This window comes from Dicentrarchus labrax, unplaced genomic scaffold (genome assembly GCF_905237075.1).
Source record: "Dicentrarchus labrax unplaced genomic scaffold, dlabrax2021, whole genome shotgun sequence".
In the NCBI taxonomy this organism is placed as follows: Eukaryota; Metazoa; Chordata; class Actinopteri; family Moronidae; genus Dicentrarchus; species Dicentrarchus labrax.
This window is the reverse complement of record NW_026136708.1, coordinates 8,195,827-8,213,312: the sequence shown is the minus strand read 5'-3', so window position 1 is coordinate 8,213,312 and position 17,486 is coordinate 8,195,827. Positions and strand designations below refer to the sequence as shown.

Genomic DNA, 17,486 nt, shown 5'->3' with positions numbered 1-17,486 from the left:
TGCGACAGCACTTTGCGGCAGCAGGGAAATCGAGGAGAAAGCAGCGACAAACGTCGCCAGCGGATACGTTATCGCCTCAGAAACCATTGGATTTATGTAATATTCGGTGAACTACCTTGTATATTGATTGTATATATCTTCGCCTTGTGGATGAGATTGTGTTCAACGTTTTCCAAGCGTCAATCTCCACCTTAATGCGGTGGGATGGCCACAGTGCCGCCTGGGCCTAGTAGCGCACTGCCTGCATCCCCGGCTGAAATTCCTCCTTTCCCCGGGGCTGGGAGCGCGGAGCCGGCGGGGGAACACGGAGAGCCGGCCTGCCACAGGGAGGACTGTGTGTCCGCCGATACGGGGAAGAAGTCGCAGCCGTTGGGCGACGTCACAACGTCGGTTAAGAATAAGCAGAAAAACATGCTAGCACGAGCTAGCCCGGCGGCGCTGCACCTCAAAATGCAAGCGCGAGAGCAGCAGCTGAACGGGTTGTCCGGTCCCTCAGAGGACACTGACAGCCGCCAACACACAGGAAACCGGCCTGACAACCCGAGACCGTCCGTGGACAGCTGTGATAGCAGCGGCAGCAGCGAGGAGGCTCCAACTGCTAGAAACAATAGTGAGCGTTGCCAACACGAAGGCCACAGCCCCTTCTCCAAAAACGGCAGTCACTCTCCGCTGGTTAACAATAGCATGAACGGGATGCCGGGTTTCACAAGAACTGAGGCGGCCCACAGCCACCCTGGGGACGAAGGGAAGGGGGAGTTTGACCACACGGAGCCACCGAGACCGCCGAGCGTCGAGCCGCCGGACGCTGCCGGGCCCGGCGGACTGGGGAGCCCCGCTGACCCGCAGCAGCAACCGCCGGTCGAGGAGCTGGCCCGGCTCGACCTGAGCGGCTCTCCCGGCCGAGCGGAAGAGGATAGCTACGGCATCCGCTATGTCCGCTACGAGTCCGAACTTCAGATGCCGTGGATCATGAGACTGATCACCAAGGACTTGTCTGAGCCTTATTCAATTTACACGTACAGGTACTTCATCCACAACTGGCCGCAGCTCTGCTTTCTGGTGAGTACGACACTGACACAATCGCAATGTGAAGAAAATGACAGAATTCACTCTTTAACTAAAAGTCTAAATAAAGTGGGAGCTACCCCCGAGCCCATGGGCTGTAGTTACCTGAAGTTGAATAGCATTATTGGGACTGGGTGTGACTGCATGCTCCTGTCAGTGTGTCTCAAAGGCAGCCAAACACTGTGCAGCTGATATGTGCTGAAGATAAATGCACACATGTAAATGTCCTGACTGATGGCACAAAGGTTTGGAGTCTTCTATCACAAATCCTTGTTTGTTTTGTGGATTTCAGACTGAAGTAATAGCTGTCCAATTGAGTAAATGTTTGACTGACATGACGATATCCTCTCGTAGTTCATCACCAATGTCTGGATCTTTTGTCCAGTCAAATGTGTGCAGGAATTTAAGGGCAAGCTAAGTTTTAAAACCTTTACTTTCCAGTATTCGTTAAGAGCAATGTGCTTAAAGTAGGTTCCTCTTGCATCCACACTGTCCAATCAGGGGTTTCTACTTTTAAAAACACTGTCCTCCCCTGGTCATTTCTTTGTTTATCCTCTGAGCCTCAAGGTCGTAAACTTCCTAGTTCCAGTTTGTCTGGAACGCCACATGTGACATAAGAGGAAGTGCTGTGAAATAAAGGTCAGAGGTCAAATCAGACAGCGCCAGCAGAACTGGCTGGATGACAGCAACTGTACAGGAACTGTTGCACGCCTTTCAGCTGCCACCCCAAGTAGACACTCCTAACCTTACTGTTGTGTGTGTGTATGTGTGTCACAGGCCATGGTGGAGCAGGAGTGTGTCGGAGCCATAGTATGTAAGCTTGACATGCACAAGAAGATGTTCCGTCGTGGCTACATCGCCATGCTGGCCGTGGACTCAAAACACAGAAGGAAAAGCATCGGTGAGATGTCCCGTACAGAACAAACTCAAGAACTTAGTGCTTTCATAATGTGGAGCTGATACCAAGTTGAGCAAGAGCTTCTTTTGTGCTCTCCTTGACAACCAAATCTCTTTATGCAAATGCAGCATTTAGATAAGTTAGTGTATTCAAAAGGAATAGTGTATTCCTTTTGCCTTTCTTATACTATCAGATATCAAGCCTGAAAATTAGAAGAAGAAAAACGTGTTTTCTTAAAAGTTTGTGTTTTGTTTACTTGCCTGACATCACTGACTTTTGGCTCTTCTTTGTCAGGTACTAATCTGGTGAAGAAGGCCATCTATGCCATGGTGGAGGGTGACTGTGACGAGGTAAGATGCCGAGACTGGAGGACACGTGTCTTCCCTTTTTCAAACCATATTTTAATCTATCCAGAGAATATTTTAAGTTTTTGAAAAAAGGCTTAAACACACGTATGGGCTTGTGCCAACACGCACAGGCTTTGTGCCTGACATTGGCACACATTCACAAGTTGTATGCCAGCATACTCACTCAAATTGTTAATGTAGTCAGTAGACCACAAGACAGTCTTGCATTTACTGAACCAGATTGTACATTAAAAGAAGAAGAAACAAAAAATCCCTGGAAAATACAGTTAACACACAAAATGACAGCACATTGGAAAATTATTAAAATAAACCTTTTGCGTGCCTTTGGGTCCTTTGTTTGAGTTTAGTGTTGGCCTAACACCAAAGCCCCCTGTGTGAGCATGAACCTAAAGAAAACCAAAAGGAGCAAAAAAAAGTGTTATATAGTGTTTCAAGGCACACCTTTCTTTCTCTGTCCTTCACTTAGCTTGCTGTTAACCTTGGTTCGATTGTCAGTTACTTTCAGTATCTTCCCTGTACTACAAGCTATTTCACTTGCTCTGCTTATCCCTGAATTGCTGCACACTCACTCACCTGCTTCTTGCACACCCAATACACACCGTAGATCCTGAAACCTCCAGACGTTTGAGGTGGAAATTAGATTCCGCATTTATCTCTCCCCTGTCTCTTTGTTGACTGAGACCAAAGGACTGACACCGTGATTCACCACAGTAATACTTTTTGGTGTGATTGTGTTCACACAAGGCTACGTGCTTTTATAGAAAGATAAATATAGAATATTGACTAAAATGCATTACTTAAAGCTACTGCCAACAGTTGTTTCAAGGCATATCGTAACATTTTAAAGACTTCCAGGCCCCATTGGCTTGTGGCTTTGTTGGTGGCTCTCAAATGCTTGTAGGAAAATCTCCCTGACTATAAAATTCTGTTTGTCTAAAGTGTTAAGTTTCCCAACTGCTTATAAATGCAGAGCCTGTCATCAGCAAACATTTACAACTTAAATGTCAAACCTTCCTTGAATGCACAAACGAGAATTTACTGAACCACCCCTTCTTGCAGCTGCATTACAAAATAATAACATATGTGACAGTATGTTGCTCAGTGTCACTACAGTGGCATGTTTAAAGCAATGTTTGCTTGATTGGCAAATTGTAGTGCAATGAATGGAAACTACTAGCTGCTGGGAAGGGAGGAAACCATTGTGATAACTTGTATACACGTTAAAAAATGGTAGTTAGCAAAGTTCACAGTGTTTATGAAAAATACTCGACCCCTCTTTGAGTTTTATATTGCGCAGTATTGAATCAAAGTGGATCTCATTGGAGTTTTTTTTTTTTTACGTTGCCATTCATTTTGTTGTCTCCACCAAACATTGACTCATTGATGTACTTGAATACTTCTATTTAATTATGCTTAATATAGTTGAGGGTTTCTGTTCATCAGTGTAAAACAAATCCACTGTAATTGTGTGTTTTTAACAGAAACTGAAAAACAAGGTTGTTGAATAATAGGCGCTGTCCATTAACAGTAATACTCCAACAGTTCAAGAGGTCTGTTTATTTTAATATTTATATATCTTTTTTACTTTTATTCAGGAGATAAATGTTGACATTGTTTTTAATAGGTGTTCTCACAGAAGACATTTTCTCATGCCACAGTGGGAAAAGCACTGGTGTAAATAATAACGTTAATGCTGGTTGAATTTCCCTGCTCCTTGACAGCAGTGGGGGACATGTAGCTTAGCTCAGACATAAAGGTGTATTTCAACTTCAATCAATTGTCTTTGTATGTGTGTAAATCTAGAGATAGAACACGAGATGTTGTTGTGTAATTAGCGGCTAGCTTACTTACTGAAGCTATTCTTGACCAACAGCCGCTGACCCCCCAAACTACACACAGTGTGTCTGACGTCATCTGCCTTAAACCTAATTTGCTGGCTTTGCATACTTTTATAATTATTTACAAAACCCAGCTGACTTGTCTTGGAAGTATCTATGACTAGCTTGCCAGCCAACAAGATACAACATGAAACTAAAACAGGTTTAGAGTTGTGGGGATGAGTATGTTTTGTTTATTGAGGTTAAACCTAGTGCTTAGCTTAGGATAAACAACAAAGCTATCACTGCACTGAACCAGCAGAGATGAAATTGATATTGATCCCATGACAGCAAGTAAGTTTATTTCCAGTAATGTTTTATTTTTCTTTAATGGGATAAAACATGCAAAACTACTCCTGAGGGTACCCAAACAGTCCACAACAACCAAATACATCTTTTATGCCAGGTTCTGAGAAAGTAGTAAACCTTTATATAAAACCTTATCAGTCCACTCATGTACACAACAACGTACTGACATGGCCCTCTATGTGTCCCCCAGGTTGTATTGGAGACTGAAATCACCAACAAATCAGCCCTGAAGCTGTACGAGAACTTGGGGTTTGTCAGAGACAAGAGGCTGTTCAGATACTACCTGAATGGAGTGGACGCGCTGCGGCTCAAACTGTGGCTCCGCTAGAGGAAAGAAGAGGGGGACAGGGGAGGATGGGACAGCCGGTGCTGTTCACCTCAAACACTATCAGCTTGACAGCCTCAGCTCTGCCCTGGTCATTTCACTCTTCACACACACACACACACACACATTCACACACATTCACACACAGTACACACACAGCACACACACAGCAGTATGCACATAGGTATGCATAGACACGCAGACACACCCTCTTTTTGTCCTTGACCTCTGAACAACTGTTGTTTAGGCAGAAACAGACTGACATCCCACCTGATGCTTTCATGAAGGGGCCCCTGATACTTTCTGTGACGAGGAGGGGGGCGCGTGAGGGTGGTCTCTGGGATGACCTCGACTGGGGGACTAGTTGACCTTTGTGACCTTCAAGCTTGGATGCCACATTGACCGCGACGCGAGGTGTGAGACAGCTCAAGTGAAGACGTGCGTCCGAAAACCCCCAGAGGACATGGAACCACACCAAATCCTCCTGCAGAACACAGGACAAACACAGACTTAAAGAAAAACAACACCATGTGAAACAAGGAAGCAGGGCGGTAAAAACAGACTGGGAAGAAAATATTTGTGGAGTTTATTTTTGTGTTTCTTTTTTAACCTTGTAATTTGGACGGTTGATGGAAAAGCTATAGTATGACTGAGTGTTTGTACCGCCTCATGTTTTTTTTTTTTTTTTTTTTTGGAAAACAAGTGTTTGGCCTGTTTTTGTGTGCATGTGTATGTGGCGTGGTTGGTTTCACTGTGAGCAAGTGAACGTGTTTGTGTGACTGTGCGTCGTATGTTTTCGTCTCCCCCATCCTGTCCAGTGGGCGCAGCTGCACCCTGCTGCTGTTTCCATCACCTGCCTCAGCCTCCAGGACTGAAGCCTGTAAAGATATGCATGCATTTATTTTAATGTGAGTGCGGGGCGAAAAAGCGTGAAGAGTGTGTGTTGATTTAACCAGTCTAACCAGTCTGAGGCTAACCCCTCCGAATCCTTCCCTGTGTTTGGGGTAAGCATGTTGGTGCGGAGCAGTTGATCGAAACAAATCAATCCATTAGCACCTCAAACTTTGCCCAACTGGTGGAGCTTCCACCTTTTTTTGCTTCAGTGTCCTTCACTAAATCTCTCATCATCAAACCCTGACAGTATGGGTGGGTGAGTTTTTGTTTTTCCCAAACGCACTGCCAGCTGCTGCAAAATCCCTAAAAAGGAGAAAATCGGAGTCTCTCACCATAGACTCCTTGCCAATGATGGTGTGGTCAAACGTGTCCTCTCAGTTTACTCCTTTTTACATTATTCATCTGTTTCTCCTCATTGCAAGTGCCACTCGACGCATCAACACTCTTGGACCACAACTGCAGTGATCACACAGCAGCCTCGGCCCCCCGGCTCTGGACTGCGCTCGGCACCAGACCAGAGGCGAAGTGTTACATATGCTGGATTCCTGTTTGAGTATGCTGTGTGCGTGTTTGTGTTTAGCTCTTGATAAAAAGGAAAAAATAGACAAGTATTCTTAGCAGATTATATTTTATTCTTGTGTTTGCTTTCAGTTTATTTAGATTGTCTACTTTACACCTGTATAACTTCATGCTGCTCAAAAGCGGCTGAGTCCACAATGCACTTCCCAGGTGCCCTAACTCGATGCACAACCAACCTCGCTAACATTTTAAGATCTCCAGCCTGGAACACGTCATAGATGCACCCGGACGTTCCACTCCACACTAATTATGGCAAAGAAAGTTAGCTTCAGCCGCTTTTTGTTTTTTCTTAAAAAGTAAAATGAACAAAGGTCAGATGCACATCTTTGGAAATTGCTGCAGTGTGTATGTGTATGTATGAAAGTGTCTGTGTGTGTGTGTGTCTTGTTATTTTGACAGCGGTGTGGATCTGTTCTGTTTGACTTTGATTTCTCTACTTTCAGAGGCCCCGCGCAGGAAAATCAGAGCCTTTTGAGGTGTTGTGCTTTTGCTCCAGCCTAATAAGAACAACAGGAAGGAACAAATCACACACTTTTTAAAAAAAAAAGCTTTCCTGAATTGGAGTTAGTAATTAATGCAAAAGAAAGGGCAGCAGACAGTTGGGTTGATCGTTGAGGGGGACAATAAACCTTAAATCAAATATTTGGAACAACCTACGTCACAAGTTGTAAATGCAATTTTTTTAAGTAAACTTCAAATTATGCAATTGGACATCTGTGTGCTTTTATCCTGCCTAAATATTCAGAGTAGAAAGCACTGTGAGACACTGCCACGTGGCACAACTGAATCAGAGTAAAATCTGCTACAAGATATTGACTATAGAACAAACTCTGTCTCTGGGAAGCATTTATGGTAGTCAGATGCTATAATGATTTAAGGATCAATGAGCAAGTCTTTATGAATGACACTACAGGGTCCTGTCGGTTTTTTGGGTTTATTTCCCCTTTCAGCAGTTAATCAAAGATATGTCATCCCCAGGAGCCGAGGACTGAAAGGGAGAGTAGATGTTTACAGAGTTTCCACCAACAAAACAGTCCCAGTATGTAAGTGTATGTGTGCATTTAGAGCAATGGATCAGATGACCTATATTTCTTTCTTTTTTTTTTTTTTGTTTTTGTTTTTTTCAGATTTGTATATGAGTGTTGTTCTATTCATCAGATATATTGAGAGCATGTTTTTTTTTTTTTTTTTTTTTTTTTTTTTTTTTGGAGAATCATTTGTTGGGAAGGGGGCGGTTTGGGTTGATTTATCAGATTTGATTTTTATTTTTAATTTCTGTGCTACTTTAGCCCATCCAGAGGTGTTAGGAGAATTCTGAGCAGTTCATAGTGGGCATATGAAAGTGCTCTAGACCCCAAACACCGACTGTTTTTACTGCTCATCTGACACTCTATTTCAATAGTCGCCATGTGTAAACGCCTTCTGGTTTATTTTGGAGGTTTAAAATCCTCTGTCCCTGTGTTGGACACTCGTTTCCCCTCTTCTGTGTCCCATCACTGTCCCAGCCTTTTCTTCTTCTTACACTGAGACTACTTACGAATTAAAGGACAGGATAGGTAACACCTTACAAAATTAGCCTCCTTTAAACTAGTCATCAGTACAACGGGGTGTTTTAAATTTTGAAGGAAAAGGGTCTGTTATCTTCTTTTTTTGTTGTACTCCTGTGAAACTCTGGCAGTTCCATTAGGTATATGGGCATTACAGCCTGTCACAAAGAGCCAAAGGGCTCTGTTTGGACCATGATCACAGACTGAAGGGCTTCGTCATCAATATCAGTTTGTAGCCATGGCTTGTGATGTTGCATAGTTTTCTCAGCTCTCTCTGACAACGCATTTGGAATAAGTTTTGACTTGACATGCCAGTTCAGTGTTCACAGATGTCAGAAGCAGTTTTTTTTTTCCTCATTCTGGACCTCCACTGCACTATCCAGGTGGCTGATTCTAACAATCACAACCCCACTTCTCTGTCCTCACCTGGGGCGACATCTGCCATCCTACATTTTGAGTGTTACAATCATGAACTCCCCCAGAAACCAGTTTGTTAGTCAGATAAACAAGATTTATCTTGGCCTGCGCCACAAAAAGCTGTGGTCCCTGCAACCAAACAACCACAGGGGATTCCTGCAGTCTTTTCAAGGCGGCCAGCACTGCCTCCATCCACGAAGTGTGCAAAGGGGAGAGCAAAAGGTTTTTTTGCATGTCAGATTTCTGTTTGCCCTGTTCCTCTTCCCTGTCCCCCTCTCTTGATTTTGATCTGGAAATGTCCGATAGCTTTTATTTAATGTGGAAAAAGAACACAGAAATAAATTATTTGATTTTTTTAATGCTGTAAACTGGGTTATCTTGTCTGCTGTCTGGAGTGGTTTTCATTTAAAACAATCCACACTTTTAAGCTGTATTATAAGAAAGAGTCTCAATCAGACATCTAAAAGAATTGTTTATTTCATCACATCCTGTTTTGTATCTACATAAAGAGACAAAAGTGTCCACTATTTTACACCACACTTACCCTAAAACAGTATTATTGCATATAAACAGGCAGTTGTACATAAAGCGTATGAGATGGCTCATGAAGTTACAGAAAATATATTTAAACAAAAAGACAAGACCGTTATCGTCATTTGTGTTACAAATGCGTAGTGTTCAAATATTTCTTGCACCTTCTTTCTGATTTAAAGCAGAGAAGTTTTTATTAAATGATTCCTCTTATTTTCTCCTAAAATGTAAAGACTGACTAAAATTCATTGCATCTCAGCAATGTAACATTCTTGGGCCAAGCGTGTCGGCCAAAATGTCTCTTATCTGTCCTTGTCTGGACCATATTAATACACAGAAACTAATATTTTGCAAAATTAGTTGGTTAAAAAAATTCACTTGTGAAAATATTAAGTTCTGCCCCAGTGTCTTTGTGCTTTTTCAGCCAACAGAAACACTTCTAGCATTAGAAAGAAGTCTGAAATGGGTCTGTGTATGAATAGACATAATCATGCACTTATAAAAGAACCATTTGGCAAGTCGCAAAATAATGACTTAATATCAGAGTTATATTGTACATTAAAACCTGTTTTATGCTACATACTTTTGTAGGATTATGATATTTTGTATGTGCGTCTCACAGTAACATTTATGAACAAATGCCTTTGAATAAAACATTTACATTTCCACAAAGTTCACATTTAAACGAAGCATTAATTGAAATGAATTCTATGTGTGGGTTTCTAAAATGTGGAAATCTTGCTTTAAGAAATAGTTGAGCATTTTGGGAAACACGTTTATTCCCTTTCTTGCAGAGATTTAGATGAGAAGACCAGTACAACTCTAATTTCTGTCTGTGATAAATATGAAGCTGTTACAGCCAGGAGACGGTTAGCTTAGCTTAGCATAAAAACAGAGGAAAACAGCTAGTCTGGGTCTGTCCCAATGTAATAAAATCTACCAGCACAGTTAAAGCTGTCTTTTTGTTATGTTATATATTATTAAGAAGTATTAAGATAACCAGCAGAGACTCCAGGAAGTCACTGCTCCCAGTAACAGTTCAACATACAACCCCAAACTGTCATTTTTGTACTTAATTTTCTGTATGGGTTAAACAAACATGTCTACTAGTGATCTTTTAGGGGTCGGGTAGGCCGGTTTTGGTACCTTTGGGCAGAGCCAGGGTAGCTGTCCCCCCCCCCCCACACACACAGTCTTTATGCTAAGTTAAGCTTACCGGCTGTTAGCTCCAGCTATTGGACGAATGGCATCAATCTCTTCATCTAACTCTCAGCAATTTCCCAAAATATTAAACAATTCCTTTAAATATCCTAAATAAATAAGAAATAAAAAGTGTATTTACACTAACAAGACTGACCCCAAATCAGCTACTTATACAGTAGCCTACATATATCTACATTGTTTATGTAATGTAACTCTTCTACAGCCCTTTTTAATTTCCGGTCCTCACTTTCCACCTCAACTCCACAAAGCCAAAACCTCAATGTACCAGAAACACTTCCATCCTGTCAACACCCTGCTAATGCATTTAGTTTTTTATGCAATATTATTTTTTATGTCAGTGTATCACACCAGTCCTGCCGAGCCATTAGAGTCAACGTCACCTGACAACATTCAGAAAAGTGCTCACATTGGTACTTTTAGAAAGGGGGAATACAAAGCTGACCTTTGTGCAGCCTGTGCAAATTGTGCCCTATACTCAGTCACACTCTGTGGATCAGATGAGTTATAGCCAAACAGCCCAGGGTGATTGGAGATGCGGTAGTCATAGCGATGGGGGTGTTCGCCGAGCCTCCTTTACAGGAGCATCAGCCATTGGTCACTGACAAAAGGAGCCCAAAACGGTCTCATCAGAATTCATCCTCGGAGCTGTCGGCCAGCAGCATGGCCTGGTCCTGACGGCTGGTCCCAGGCTCTCGAGGTTGCTGGAGAGACAAATAAACTTAATTCTCAACTCAATGTAAGATTGTTGACCAATAACAACTAAAACAAGTAAAAAGTGGTAAATACAAGTAGGGTAGTGACCTCTGGCTGTCTGACCTTCCTCCTCTGGTGTTTGAAGCTGTTTCTCCTTTTGCGGTGAATCATCCTGATGCTGTAGAGGGCACCTACGATTAGCAGGGCCCCAGTGATGCCAATACCCACAGGGGCCAACATCCCAGACACATAACCCGCCTGCCGAGAGACGCAGAGGTTAAATGGAGCCGACACGTAAACATGTCCGATCCAGGTAAATCCATTTAATCTCTCTTGTACCCGAAACTGGTCTCTGTAGATTTTAGCTAATGTTTCTCAGACTGGAGTATATGGTTAATTTGTTATGGACTACTTTCAGCCGCGGATTAATACACATTTGGTTCCCATAGAGATAATTTTTGGTAGCAGGACTTACTTTTTTATACATTTTTAAAATTCAAATAGTGTTTTTTTGTTTCTTTTGTTTCAGTGTTTCCTTCTTCTGGCCCTTGGGCAAATGTAGTTGAATTTTAATAGTTTTTGGACAACAAAGAAGCTCTATGGCACAAAGAAATAAGATACATCATGCTATGGACACCGAGGTAATACTTGTTAGTAGGATACATTTATTGTTAATGTGAATCTTTTCATTGCATTTATTGACAGTGAGAAAAATAGAGAATGTTGCCAGATTATTCCTTAACACCGGTTAGTGAAGGAGTGAAGGAAACTGTCATTTTTGATTGACAACCAAGATTTTTCAAGGACAGCAGGGGGCAGTCTCACCTTTTCTCTGATCAGCTCTACCCAGCTCCGCACTGGAAGAAAAGAGTCACAGATTTAGCAGAGCAACATCCTATAAAACTATTTCTCCCTTGTACAGGTAGCAGTTTAAATGTTTCTGCCTTTCAAGTGAGGGTATGAGCATTAAATACATCCTGTTAAATTCCTAGGCTTATAAAAAGATTTAGAAACCACGTTGTCATACTCAGCCCCTGGTTGCGTTGAACCCATACAGGAGGTGGAGGGATGAGGCTGTACGGAGGAGGCGTTGAGGATGTTTTAGGTGTTTCTGTTAGGTCCTCTTCACTGTCATCCTCCACTGACTCCTCAGAGTTCTCATCATCCTCTTCTTCATCTGGCTCCTCTGTGGGAAACAAAAAAATAAAAACCACCTACTTAGCAGGCAAGAGGGAACAGGCAAAAATTCATGAGTGAAAATTAAATTTAAAAAAAAAAATCCTAATTTAAATGAAATCGTTTTTTTCAATCAGCGATATAACTCGTCTTACCTTCAGACTCCATCTCCTCTAACCCTGATCTGGATTTGTGCACGGCCTGATGGGTTTCCATGGTAACCGTTGTCATAGCATGCTGGAAGGATGAGAAGGAGGGGCCAGTGGTGGGCAAGTTCTCCTGGAGGTTCTGTGTCCTCACAGCGCCTACATGTCGCAAATCACATGGCACACACACACACACACAGAGAAGCGGAGGTTTTTCACTCACTGTGCAACTGCTGCTACAACTCACAGCTCATTTTAACGTCTAACAATGTGTGAGAGGTTTGGTCTGTGCAACCATTGGTGCCAGTTCATGTCAAAGCCATGTGGAAATGAACTTGTAGATATCTGAAAATAAGATACAATAGGTAATCTGTCACACTGAAGGTTTAATTTATGGATGAATTACAATATCCTAGCAAGGTAATGTGATGAAACCAAGTCTTTCTGGTGCATTAAAGTGCAGATAAAAAACTCTGACTTAAGAAATGTAATAACACCCAGCAGCATTGAATTTGCAAATTATGTTGGAAATTCAAACATACAATAAGCAACCGTGTTCAAAATGATTCATTCTCAAGCATGTTTTTAGAGTCTACTAGTTCACATCAATGATGAAATAACACAAATTCCAACCAGAGGCTGCCTAGAAGGAAATTATGTTTTATCAAAGTGAAACAAAAAAAAAACAGATCTTTTTAATAGAGGCAATGCATCAATCATGATGATCTGTGGAACTCTAATTCCACTTTTTACAGGGTTTTAAATGCATATTCTCATAGAAATTTAGCATACAGCAAACCAATTACGAAACTGGCAGCTACATCACACTTACGAATTATGACCTTACACTTTGGAACATGGTTGGCAGTAACATGAAGCACATGTGATTAGGAGAAATAAGGCTAAATCCTTGATAGTATTATGGTACATTAATAATTGCTCCATAGAGCATTATTCATTCGTTCTGGTTCTGCCACATCACCTCTCTCAGGATGATCATCCGGCTCAATTCCGGCTCGCCGCTGTGAAACAGACGGGCCCGAGGAGCTGATTGGCTCCGGCAGCTCAGCGCCAGACGTCTGCCAAGGTGACGTCCAGTCTGGCATCAACAAGGGCGGGGCATGCGAGGGACCATCACTGTCTGTCTCCACGGTGACCAGCTGGTCCAGGTCTACCTCTGACAGAGGCATTCCTCCGGTAGCCATGGCAGCAGGAGGCTGAGCACTGCCTGGCACCAGTGTGACCGCTGCCTCTGCTTCGGCTGGTGCCCCCTCTGGTGTGACATCTTCAAAGGGCTCAAAGATTAGAGGCAGAGCTTCTGATGACATGGTGCCCTCTGTGGCTTCATCCTGAGACAGCGGGACCACGGTGTCTGCTGTAATCGTGTCAACACAAGCACAGTGACAGAATGACGGTCAGGATATGTGGCATGGTATTTAATTTCCAAAGGGCAGGATTGTCAGTGAAATACTGTAGTCTAAACAATGTTTTGTGACCATGCTATATAGGTTCATTTCAGTGGGTAAACTAGGTCAAATGAACGAGGACAAGTCGAGGGTCTTGCAGTTTCTGCAGTTTCTCTCTGCTGACAGCGAAAAATATATATGTTTTTGATTGCAAACTAGCAACTGTAGTCAGCATATAGCCTTTTATGACTGAATGCAGCTCTTTCGAACCTCTTTGGACATGCAGTTTTCTCATTAGGAGCACTCGGAGCCGAGTTCACAATGCAGCTAAGACACAATGAAAGGAGGATTGTTTGAAAAAAGGCTTCTTTCCAGATAAGAGGCTACCACGGGGGGGGGGCTGTCACAGGGGAAACTGTTACTGCATATCTCTCAGGCTTTTCCTTTAGTCCAAAGCATTTCTAAAGTAGGCGGAAAAATGCTTATAAAGACTGCAATCCCTTTACATAATGCTGTTTTGGGAATTGCATTTTTTTGTCAGCTTCCTTTCTGTTGGGAGGAAGCTTCATCAAACAGACAAGCCCCAAATGGACGGCACGAACACATATTGGCTCAGACAGACTCCTTTAATCCATTTCCCTTTCCTGCCTCACTGAATAATAACCTGCCTGCTTCTTTACAATAGTCTGGATGAGGAGTGTTGAGGGTGGGAAAGAAAGAGAAGAGGTTTTACGGTGGGTATATAGATAGAGAGAAAGAGGGGTTGAATCCTCCAAAGACTTGTATAACACACCCTGCCACCAGCCTTTTCCTGGCAGTTGTGTGTGTTCTCTTTTTTTTTTTTTTTTTTCAGGCTCGAGTCAGGAATAGAAAGTAATTAGACTGCCACAGGTCCCAGCTGGGGTTCAAAGTGGAGCGTGGAAAAGCGAGCGCCTTCTTTGCCAATCATCAAAGGCAATCTCTGCCACTAGACGTGTCGCTTTCATTTCCGCTTCACTTTTTTAATGAAGCCTCCTGAAACCCTGCAAACTCCAGGACGCCAGAAAAAACAGCTTGTTGTGGAGGGAATTCTTATACGTTGACAATGACTGCAGAGCTTTTATGTTGCACCACTCTGGAGGATTGTGTGTGCCTGACGTTTGGGATTAATGACTAATGAGGGGATAACAGAAAGTTTTACCCTAATAAAAATCCATGCATGATCATTTTCTACCAACATTAATTAAGCTTTTCTAATTTTTCTTGACTTACCTGCACCGGGCCTTGCTGCCTCAGTCCACAGGCTTTCTGGTCCATCCTCTCTGGGCATCAGATTTGGTCCAATTTCAGGTAACAGGGGGTCTGGGAGGGAGGATATTGTAGCTCCACTGTGGCCCCAAATGGACAAAGGTGTGGAGGTCCGAGGGGAGACAAAGACTGAGGGAGGGATGGGACTGTGGGAGGTCAGTTTCTGCATCCGTTCTCCAGGGGTGGGAGGTTCTTTAGAGGACGGCGAGCTCGTTTCTGGGTCTTTATCCTGCAGAGAATCTCCATAACCAGGCAGTTTTGTTCGGTCCTCCCCACCTTGGTCTTTGCTGGCTGTGATGCTCAGCTGTGGTGGCACTGTGGAGGAGGCAAAAAATCCATCTGGAATCAACCTTGTGGTACTCACAGCTCTGTCCAACTGCTTCCTCCCACCTGTAGGACTTAATATAGGCTCATTGGTGACAAATATGCTCTCTTTTTTACCTTCTGGATCAACAGGCAGCACTGAAACTGCCTTCGACTGCCTTTGAGCCTCTCCCATCTCAGAAGTGCTCCCAACCTTCTTTACCTCGCTCCTTTGGCTCCATGCCTCTCCACCAGCCTCACTCGGCCCAGATCTTCCATCAAAGCTGTCCCCGTTTTCTGTCTGCGTCACAGGAGCTGTCCCCTCAGGTCGTCCATGCGGGCCAGCCCCGCCTCTTGCACCTACATTCAGTATCAGGCCAGTCACATGTTCTGTATCTGAGGGTTCAGATTTTACATCTGTGGTGAGCATTGACCCAACAGTTGTTACTGAGCTTGCACACTGTCTGTCACAGTCACTGTCCTGCGCAGGGGTGAAGTTTTGAAGGGGGACAGGGGTTCCATCGACACAGAGACAGAGGAGCCCAGCCAGGAGGAGGCGATGTAGCGTCTCAAACATCAGCATCTCTGTCTCGTCTCAGTGCCTGCTGAGAGCGGACGCAAAATGACAAATGCTAATGAGCTTAACTGAGGAGTGAACAGTCCCTGTCTGCAACTTCAACACTTTGCCACCCAGCCAGCATGCGGACAGGCACAGCAGAGGTGGCGGTGTCAGGGAGGGAAGAGGGGTGACAGGGCACATTACAAAGGTGTGCAACTGCAGATTAAAGGGTCAGAAATCAAAGTGAGGACTCCATATAGCCTGTGATAACCACAGAGAACAGGATTAACTGTGCAGTTCTGCCTGCCTTTGCTTTGATGCTGCAGTTGCACCGTTTTGAATAATTCGGATGAAATTCCTTTTCATCTCAGACTCTTGTGTTCATTTTGTATAAATAGAGGGAAATGCTGGGCGCGCGCGCGCACACACACACACACACACACACACACACACACACACAGGGGGAGTGACAAATAGAGAGAGAGAGAGGGAATCTGACACAGCAATCCTTAGCACCCCTCCGCACTTCACCTATAAATAGCACAAGGTTTTCTATCCTCTAGGATCCTCTACAGATGGATCCATGAATGTTACATTTTCACATTTCACATTTCACATCTCTCCAAAAACAGAGGGCAAATTTCAAACAGGATATATGCACCTTATCAAATGCTGAATTTGATTAAAAACAAAGCAAACATCTGTGTATGGCGCATGTGTTGCTTCACATGATGTGACAGCAATAATCACCTAATAATCAATCACTGCTGTTGGAGAAGGAAGAGAAACGATAGGTATGGTGTTAAGAGGGTGACACCCAGTCTGAGAGAAATCATCACCCAGCCCTGACGATGCACGGTCCAACAATATCACAATACAACCCACTTTCCTGCCTGCGCACCTCCCCTGTAATCGATACAGTTTTAAATCGCTCTCAGCCAGTATGCTCGCGCAGTCCACCACCTGACGACACAATCGCTCGAGCATTTGCACTGTAAACAAATTGCGGTGTTGAATCACATTTCTCCAATCTTGGCTGCACATAATTGCCACACTGGAGCTAATCATAGCCTCACAGACACCAGAACGCGTCCCCCTTAAACCGCACATTCTTGCATATAGAGTCAAATTCACATAGGATAACAATAATAAAAATAAAAAAAAACTGGCTTTACCTTCCAGAGTTCATGACGGATCGTTGTGTCTGTAGGACGCAGAGCTTCTCTTGCAGTGTGCAAATAAAATCTAAAAAAAAATTGCAGTTCGTACGGATACAAATTCAGGATAGTCTGGTGTGGGAAGGAGAGGCTTGTTGTTGTGCAGCTCAGCGTCACTGACTGAAAGTCTCAGTCTTCTCTACGTATGTCCGCCTGCTTCAGAAGTGCTGCCACCAAATGCTTCAAATCTGCAGGATTCCTTCCAACTGGCGGCTTTGACATATGATTTTACCATAAACCGAGCTGTTGCCTTCCAGTGCCAATCTATTCCTTGTTCACATCTGACTCCTTTCATATATGTATTTTCATTGTTTTCCCCAAAAGGGATCATATGAGGCTCCTGGTGGTGCTGAATGGACAGCTCCTTTACCTCAGTTTAAGGGTCGCCTGCTGCTCACAGAGAGCAGAGGGGCCACAGAAGGTTGTTATTGTCCTCGTTTACAAAGAAACGAAATCTTTCACTGTCGGTTTCTTTTGCTGTAACCTAAATATTATATAAAACTTATTCTTTCTAAATGAACAGATTGTAAAATTGATTTAAGTGTAATCAGCTTTGTTACAACAGGGGCAAATGTATTGTATAATGTTATAATATTTTGATACATAGGCTATATACATTTTTGGTAAATTATTTTTATTTACTATTTTAAATGGCATTTATCAAT

The 17,486-nt window shown here is 43.2% G+C and overlaps 2 protein-coding genes across 5 annotated transcripts; one reads left to right on the top strand and one right to left on the bottom strand.

The window, feature by feature from the left end:
• The first annotated feature begins 2 nt into the window (after nucleotides 1–2).
• Nucleotides 3–8,647, top strand: naa30 (N-alpha-acetyltransferase 30, NatC catalytic subunit). Its single transcript, XM_051408011.1, has 4 exons — nucleotides 3–1,059; nucleotides 1,843–1,966; nucleotides 2,258–2,313; nucleotides 4,708–8,647. Exons 1-4 carry the CDS (start codon nucleotides 205–207, stop codon nucleotides 4,843–4,845), a joined length of 1,173 nt encoding a protein of 390 aa, XP_051263971.1. The 5' UTR covers nucleotides 3–204; the 3' UTR covers nucleotides 4,846–8,647.
• An 84-nt stretch (nucleotides 8,648–8,731) lies between these two features.
• LOC127367831 (mucin-19-like) lies at nucleotides 8,732–17,225 on the bottom strand. 4 transcript variants are annotated; one of them, XM_051407986.1, is made up of 9 exons: nucleotides 16,780–17,219; nucleotides 15,184–15,650; nucleotides 14,707–15,057; nucleotides 13,032–13,424; nucleotides 12,059–12,208; nucleotides 11,755–11,913; nucleotides 11,553–11,584; nucleotides 10,836–10,985; nucleotides 8,732–10,735 (listed from the first exon to the last, which is right to left on the bottom strand). In XM_051407986.1, the coding sequence occupies exons 2-9, from the start codon at nucleotides 15,626–15,628 to the stop codon at nucleotides 10,661–10,663; spliced, it is 1,755 nt and encodes a 584-aa protein (XP_051263946.1). In that variant the 5' UTR covers nucleotides 15,629–15,650; nucleotides 16,780–17,219; the 3' UTR covers nucleotides 8,732–10,660. The 4 variants fall into 4 exon arrangements, with proteins under 4 accessions (XP_051263946.1, XP_051263945.1, XP_051263943.1 ...); XM_051407985.1 differs by having other exon boundaries at nucleotides 10,851–10,985; nucleotides 14,707–15,650; nucleotides 16,780–17,225; XM_051407983.1 differs by having other exon boundaries at nucleotides 14,707–15,650; nucleotides 16,780–17,222.
• Nucleotides 17,226–17,486: the final 261 nt, after the last annotated feature.

Bases quoted from the DNA above. Each gene is read 5' to 3' on its own strand.
- naa30 (XM_051408011.1), top strand. From the start codon at position 205: ATGGCCACAGTGCCGCCTGGGCCTAGTAGCGCACTGCCTGCATCCCCG. The intron at 1,060-1,842 runs GTGAGTACGACA...TGTGTGTCACAG, and splicing joins GGCCGCAGCTCTGCTTTCTG to GCCATGGTGGAGCAGGAGTG. The intron at 2,314-4,707 runs GTAAGATGCCGA...TGTGTCCCCCAG, and splicing joins TGGAGGGTGACTGTGACGAG to GTTGTATTGGAGACTGAAAT.
- LOC127367831 (XM_051407983.1), bottom strand. From the start codon at position 15,628: ATGCTGATGTTTGAGACGCTACATCGCCTCCTCCTGGCTGGGCTCCTC. The intron at 13,425-14,706 runs GTAAGTCAAGAA...ACACGATTACAG, and splicing joins GGCAGCAAGGCCCGGTGCAG to CAGACACCGTGGTCCCGCTG. The intron at 10,736-10,835 runs GTCACTACCCTA...TTGTCTCTCCAG, and splicing joins GGAAGGTCAGACAGCCAGAG to CAACCTCGAGAGCCTGGGAC.